Below are 6,966 nucleotides of genomic sequence, written 5' to 3' on the forward strand. Positions count from 1 at the left end.
AGTCCAGGGATGAAGCACTCTTTGAAATAAAACTTTAATACACACAAGCTTGCGTGCAGAACCTGCACTTCATCAGGTGAAGATACAAATAAACGTACAGCAGAACTATAATAGCCCGGTTCTGCTATACGTTTATTTGTATCTTAACCTGATGACGTGCACGTTCTGCACGAAAGCTTGTGTGTATTAAAGTTTCATTTCAAAGAGTGCTTCATTCCCTGGACTTATTGCTTATCAGAAACACAGAAATTCACCACATGGCTTCACCATGTTGTGCAATATCACTGAGTGATTAAACATCACACAAAAAAATCCCAGCAAAGGGCTCCACTTATGAAATATCACAGTACCACTGAACAATCAAACAAAAATTCAGCACAGGTCTTCACTGTTATGAAATATCACAGCGTCATTAAATGGTGAAACTAAAAAATCCCAGCAAAGGGCTCCACTTATAAAATATCACAGTACCACTGAACAATCAAACAAAAATTCAGCACAGGGCTTCACTGTTATGAAATATCACAGCGTCATTAAATGGTGAAACTAAAAAATTCAGCAAAGGGCTTTGCTATCTAGTGCCCTATCACAGTGTCGTTAAACCAGTGGTTTATCCAAAATCCCAAGCAAAAAAAAGGGGGGGCATTGTTAGTTACGTCATGACAGCTTAACATATATTATATAATATATAAATGCAGTGCAAAAACAAGATAGCAACGAGTGAAGACAAAACAGAACAAAACACACTCAGTGCAGCACAAGAGTTCAGGTTAAAAACATTAAAATATATCGTACCAAAAGTAATGTGATGCAAAACCGAGATAAACAGAGCAAAGCAGACTACATATTACTAGATGCATCACAAAAAATCAGTTCTTAGAAAAGTAAGGCAACAAGTGATTGAAGTAAAAATAATCAAGCTTTCGCTTGGCATTCTTCCATTTGTCTTCGTCAAAGTAAATTCTCTCTACTATCATGAACTTTTCTGAAAACACAACAAAGTCTCCCCACTTCAACCCCGTGATAGCCATCTGTCCTAGTATCTGGTAGTAGTAGTCGCTCTCTCTCTTCACCATTGGGTGACCACCTTCATCAGACTGCATTTGCTTCAATTCTGATTTAGCATGTTCAAGTTCACTGTCCCTGAGGCTGTAAGGACACTTTATTTCGAGAACCCCATGGGGTGGGGACTCCTCTGGGTCAAAAACAAACCTATCAGGCGACGCGCCTAACCAAGGGCAGCTCGGATGCACAGCAATGCCACAGTGAGAAACTACAATGTCATGCCCCAAATTCTGCAGGGCTCTGCAATAGTGCTCTGCAGCTGTGTCCTCGTGTTTTCTTCCATAGGCAACAGGTCGACATCTGCTTAAGTCTTTATGTGCAGTTAAATTGTGCAGCCGTTGCTGTGTCCAGTTTTCACGACGCATTACCAATCCAAATTTAGAAGCGGTTAGTCTGTATTGTTGGGCTGCAAGCCACCGGTCACTCTTGCTTTGTTGTTGGGTATTTTTTTCCAACTCCAAGGCTGCTGCTTTCGTGAGAGCAATGCTCTGTAAGAGAAAATATTTTGCATGGCGGTGTGATCACAATGCAATGACAACAACAACAAAGGGCGATACTCTACCCCATTGCTGGTGGTGACGGGGGGAATAAAATAGTGAGCCCCTTCAAAATAAGGATCGAACTCCCCTGGTCTCCAAAGTAGGTGAAGAGAGCTTTGAGGGCTGAACGTTAGTGGGCTAGATGTGACCAGGGACCAAGCAATTTTGTGAGAGAGAGGGGGCGAGAGTCCAGCTCGTTCAGGGATCCGGAGAGTACGGTTCAGGAAGGTTGGTAGTGTGGGCAATGAAGAAGAATGTGTTCTACAATGTATCTTTTGCAGCCCGACAGTACAGACTAACCGCAGAATTTAACTGCACACAATGCAATGAAAAGAACCTGTTACATAGCTACTATTCTTAGATGTGAGTGGTCTAGGTTAGAATTTGGTACATCCACACTAGCAATCAATCATGCGTTTGAAATGTTGCATAACATGGTGTAATATCATTACCCTGAGAATGTTGGCATGAGAGATGTCAGTAAGGGTGGGGACCTCGTATTCGGTGGACTCCTGAAACAGAAGGGGTGGCACAGGGATGCTGCTGGCCTTTGCCCTGGTCAGTGCTATATTAGGTGACATCCACACACTCCGATCTTGTAGCGACGGTGACTGCTGGTATACCAGCGGCGACCCAACGGGGGCAGGGCCAAATTTCGTGTCTGCAAATCCAAAGCTGGCTTCTTCAAGGACCATGGCAAAATCTGCACCCCCCTTTTGTCTAAAAAATTCTGCGAGCTTCGTGTTCATCTCAACTGGTCTTGATCCGCACCGGCTGCTGCCCTAACATCCTGAAGGCGAGGTGGAGCTGGAGTGTCATTACCACCATCAAGTGGCCTTCGCCAGTCGATTGTTTGCACAGGGACTGGCCTTATCGCACGCTTCCTTGGCCTTCTCCAAGCCTGTGGGAGGTCCGTACAAGACAGTTCAGGTGGGGCTTCGCTGTAGCCACGGTCTTTGAGTATTGCAACAGTTCGCAGGAGTGCCAAAATGTGGCTGCATGCTTGTCCAACACCTGATGGGCACTTGCACCATGCTCCAGCAACCGCCCCTGAGGTCTCCAAGGCCAAGTATGCTGTGTATGGATCCCCCGTCTTGCACTGGCTCCTGTAACACTGACCACGGATATGCACAGTGCCAGGCCTGGATGTATAATGGTTTAAAGTTAGAGCGCATATATACAAAAGAAAAGTAGTCACACACACACACACAAATGGGACGATGATGTGGTGGGTCAAGTAGTCAAATGTGTGTGCATATATTCAAAAGCTTAAGAGGGCAGTTGACCACGAGAATGAAATGTGTAGGACAAGTCAGAAGACGAGAAAAAATTTACAGCAGCAGTCAGCGCTGCCTTTGATGGGACTGGGCTTTGGTGACAAGAACACGCATTATATATATATATAGATATTACATACACACACATAGCACACGTAGATGGGAATAAAAGTTGCGCAAGCGGTAGAGCTTTTACATGCTACGCTGTGGGACCATCCCGTACTAATATTTTTTCAGCGCTAAAACTACTACGCTCTTGTTCAGCATACGGCGAACCGCTTTGATAGCTCATGCAGCCCGCGGGTTGGTAAAGCGAAAGCCAGCAAACTAGGTAAAGTTCTTGCTGTACAGCGTAAGACCTGGAATTCGAGGTATTTTATTTTTTCCAGTGCCCACGAAAGTATTTCCTACTTCTAGTGCACCGGTAGTCACAGCTAAAGAACACCCATAAGACTTTGAAAAGCGTGGGTCCGCACACACAGTGCACTGTCAAGATATTATGCATATATTCTTGGTGGACATATATCATCTTACATAACGTGTGCTGCGTTGACCATTATGGACGCGGCGTCAACATAAGACTCCACAGCGAAGCTGCACGATTTCTGCTTCTGCCGCCCGGAGTGGGGCCTCGATTCGCAAAATTCTTGAACGCATTCTGCAGAAATTGTCGGCACTGCGTTTAAAAGGCTGCACCAGTTCTCGTCGTTGTCATTTGGCAAGAACTTCGGTCGCGGATTGAGTTGAGACGTCATGGTATTTGCGTAGAGCCGCTAGCGGCTACGCATACGCGCTCTTCTTTCCTTTCTGAGGGCCACCGGCCTCCTTCACGAACTGTAGGGGTTTCCTTCCCTCGTCATCCTTTCATGTGAACCTTTTTGGAATGGGGTAGGGTCCTGCACTCAACGCAGGGAAACATCCCACATCATCATCATCCATTCATCTATGTTGTTGTTGTTACGCATACGAATGGAGTGCAGGCTAGGCAGGCTATCAGCCAGCCTTTATCATGGCGGCTGCTGCCGAAGTGCCCGGCAGTTGGCGCCGTTTTGCATATCTCCTATTCAGATTCCGCGCTTTCCAAACACATCACGCTGTATGCAAGAAAAGCCAGGATCAGTATACTTGTTTACATATGTAGTCAATTTTTGATAAAAACTTCTTCAGCTTTCTACTCATGAGTCATTTAGCACTGCTTTCGCCTTTTACAAATTTGGACTGTAGAAGGCCCAGGAGCTGACCAAAGTGGGAAGGATATACCACTGCCCTTTAACGCAGTACACAGTTGGGCACAAAATTAAAGCTCGCTCGAGCGTACAGTCCAAGTTTAGAGTTACAAATTTGTTTTCTTCCGCTCCATCAATGCAGTTACCTGTAGACCCAAAGAAAATTTTAGGTCATGGTGTTACCAGTGGGAAGGGTATATCCGTCTAGAAGCGCTGAGAAAAAGGAAGGCATAAGACGTCGCTGATTCTCTAGTGCAATGAATTCTCTAGTGCAATGGTGCAACGTTATTTCTAGAGTTCCGCGTTTTCGGCTTTAATCGGAAAACACCGAAAAACGCTGGGCAAATTTTCCCTCATTCCGTTTTAATCGAAAAACACCGAATGTACAGAGAGACATTTCAGGAACGATGGCAGAGATAAATTCTTGCCCATGCCCTGCAAGTTGTTTATGCAGATCAGAAACCATACAGAAATATGATGGCTATGAAGAATGTCTGTTTACTTTTTCGTTAACCGCAAAACGCCACCGCAGCGAATAACGCCATTGTTGAATGGGCGTCATGCGGAAATTAAGGCTGCGTTCCAACACCTCGCGCCTGCGAAGCCGCCTGACTAGGCAGCTGAGTAGACCCCTTTGCTTGTCACTATAGGAACAGGCTTGCCTAGCCGAGGCGCCAGTGGAGCCATCTCGTTGCTCACGCAAGAAATGCGTACGGCGCAAGCGCAGCAGGACTCCAATACCCTAAGTTTGTAGGACATCGTGCATAAACTCTCACCTTCACAACCAAGGCTGCGTTCCAATACCCCGGTTGGTCGACTGCCTAGCGGTCTAACCGGAAGTGCCGCCATGGTAAGTCTCGTTCCAAATCTCGCCAAGTCCGCTATTCAGTCGGCTACCGCCTAGTGCGCATCGATGCAGTCTAGTTATACGTTTGACCATCTGACAGCCGGGGTGGAGACGCGCGTTGACGGTATCAGCGTGCCCGCTGTTTCTGCTGGCTTTAAATGTGAAGTTGCACATAATGGTATGTTTTTTTTTAAACTGCGTAGAGAGTTGCAACACATGTTTAGTTGTGAAGATGACAGTTTATGCACGATGTCCTACAAACTTAGCGCATTACAGTCCTGCTGCGCTTGCGCCGTACGCATTTCTTGCGTGAGCAACGAGATGGCGCCACAGGCGCCTCGGCTAGCCAAGCCTGTTCCAATAGTGACAAGCAAAGGGGTCTACTCAGCTGCCTAGTTAGGCGGCTTCGCGGGCGCGAGGTATTGGAACGCAGCCTAAACATGTGTTGCAACTCTCTACGCAGTTTTAAAAAACATATGTGCAACTTTACATTTAAAGCCAGCAGAAACAGCGGGCACGCTGGTACCGTCAACGCGCGTCTCCATCCCGGCTGTCAGATGGTCAGACGTATCGACTAAGCGTAAGATTGCATCGATGCGCACTAGGCGGTAGCCGATTGAATAGCGCACTTGCCGAGATTTGGAACGAGACTTAAGATGGCGGCACTTCCGGTTAGACCGCTAGGCAGTCGACTAAGGGCCAGTTCTCACTTGACGACGCCCGACGCGACGTCGTGAGCTAGCGGCGGAAATAGACGCGCATTTCCGGCGTTGGGAGAGGAGAGACGTCGAGCCAAAATTTTTGCCATGCCGGTTTCGTTCACGACGTTGGCGAGAGTTGGCGAGAACAATACACTGGCGACCAATAAGGTGTTACAGAAAGGCCATGCCTCCTGATTTTTCGTCTGCTTTGGACGACGGAATGCCACTCTGGTGGGAACATGAAAATCGCGCGCGCTAAACGGGAGGCGGAAATGCGCCTCTACTTCCGCCGCCCGCTCACGACGCCACGTCGGGCGTCGCCAAGTGAGAACTGGCCCTAACCTGGGTATTGGAACGCAGCCTAAATTTTGATTTCTATTCGCCGATAACTGTCGGGTAAAGCATGTCCACGCCAGGGAAAATATGGAAAAACGCCGATTTTGTGAAAGTTAATAAACATCGAAAAACAAGCGCCGAATATGGCCAAAAATAAAAAACGAAAACGCGGAGCCTTAGTTATATCATTAGGTTAAGTGAGATAATCAAACAATAGAGGGCGCTCAAACACCGGTTTTGTCTCTCGCCATTGCTTTCGTGAGTTTTGTCACTTGAGAGTTGCAATTTATTTTACAGACACGAGGAACCTCTCGTGTTGAACCCCGCATGTTCTTGAGCTTCCGTCATACCTTTATACAGGGCGGTTCACTTTAAAAGACATATATTCCACAATCTACGTTGTCTACAAGCATCCATACACACCCTCATCCTGCTGGTGTACACACTACCAATCTGAACTACTGCTGAAGTACGACGTTGGAATTGTCCATGGTGTGTACAGCTGCTGGGTGTAGGGTGCTCGTCCGTGGCGTCGGAGCTGCCCACATTTCTGGGCAGTTGTTCGCCATCGTTCAGTGGTCACGTAAGGCAGGTTCACTGTGGTAAAAATAGGTTAGAGAAGAAAATTTACACAAAAACAACAGCAAGAAGAGACTGGCACTTTGCATCGCCACACAAAAAAGAAGCAATAAATTGGAACACGAGAACAACTTGGGAACCCTCTGCTCACAAAAACAACAACTTTATTTCAGGATGATGGCTGGGGAGTTTCATCGCCGATACGCTACCCCATTGCTGGAGGTGAAGCAGGGAACGAAGGAATGGGTCCCGTTACAATGAGGATCGAAGTCCTGTGGCGTCCAAAAAGGCGAAGAGAGCCTTGAGGGCAGAGCGTTGGTGAGGTGGATGCGGCCAGGAGCCAAGCAGTTTTGTGAGGGAGAGGGGGGCGGGAGCCTAGCTCGTTGAGGGAGGCGG

General features: G+C 47.1%; 1 protein-coding gene across 1 annotated transcript; it reads right to left on the bottom strand.

The window, feature by feature from the left end:
• Positions 1–240: 240 nt before the first annotated feature.
• On the bottom strand, positions 241–2,299 carry LOC135374166 (uncharacterized). The gene is made up of 2 exons (XM_064607179.1): positions 2,057–2,299; positions 241–1,553 (listed from the first exon to the last, which is right to left on the bottom strand). The coding sequence occupies exons 1-2, from the start codon at positions 2,297–2,299 to the stop codon at positions 870–872; spliced, it is 927 nt and encodes a 308-aa protein (XP_064463249.1). The 3' UTR covers positions 241–869.
• Between the last annotated feature and the right edge of the window lie 4,667 nt (positions 2,300–6,966).

The sequence above is a fragment of the Ornithodoros turicata genome, unplaced genomic scaffold (assembly GCF_037126465.1).
Source record: "Ornithodoros turicata isolate Travis unplaced genomic scaffold, ASM3712646v1 Chromosome45, whole genome shotgun sequence".
NCBI lineage: Eukaryota > Metazoa > Arthropoda > Arachnida > Ixodida > Argasidae > Ornithodoros > Ornithodoros turicata.

Coding starts and splice junctions, on each gene's coding strand:
- LOC135374166 (XM_064607179.1), bottom strand. CDS start 2,299: ATGGTCCTTGAAGAAGCCAGCTTTGGATTTGCAGACACGAAATTTGGC. Junction 1,554..2,056: donor CTCATGCCAACATTCTCAGG/GTAATGATATTA, acceptor TTTCTCTTACAG/AGCATTGCTCTCACGAAAGC.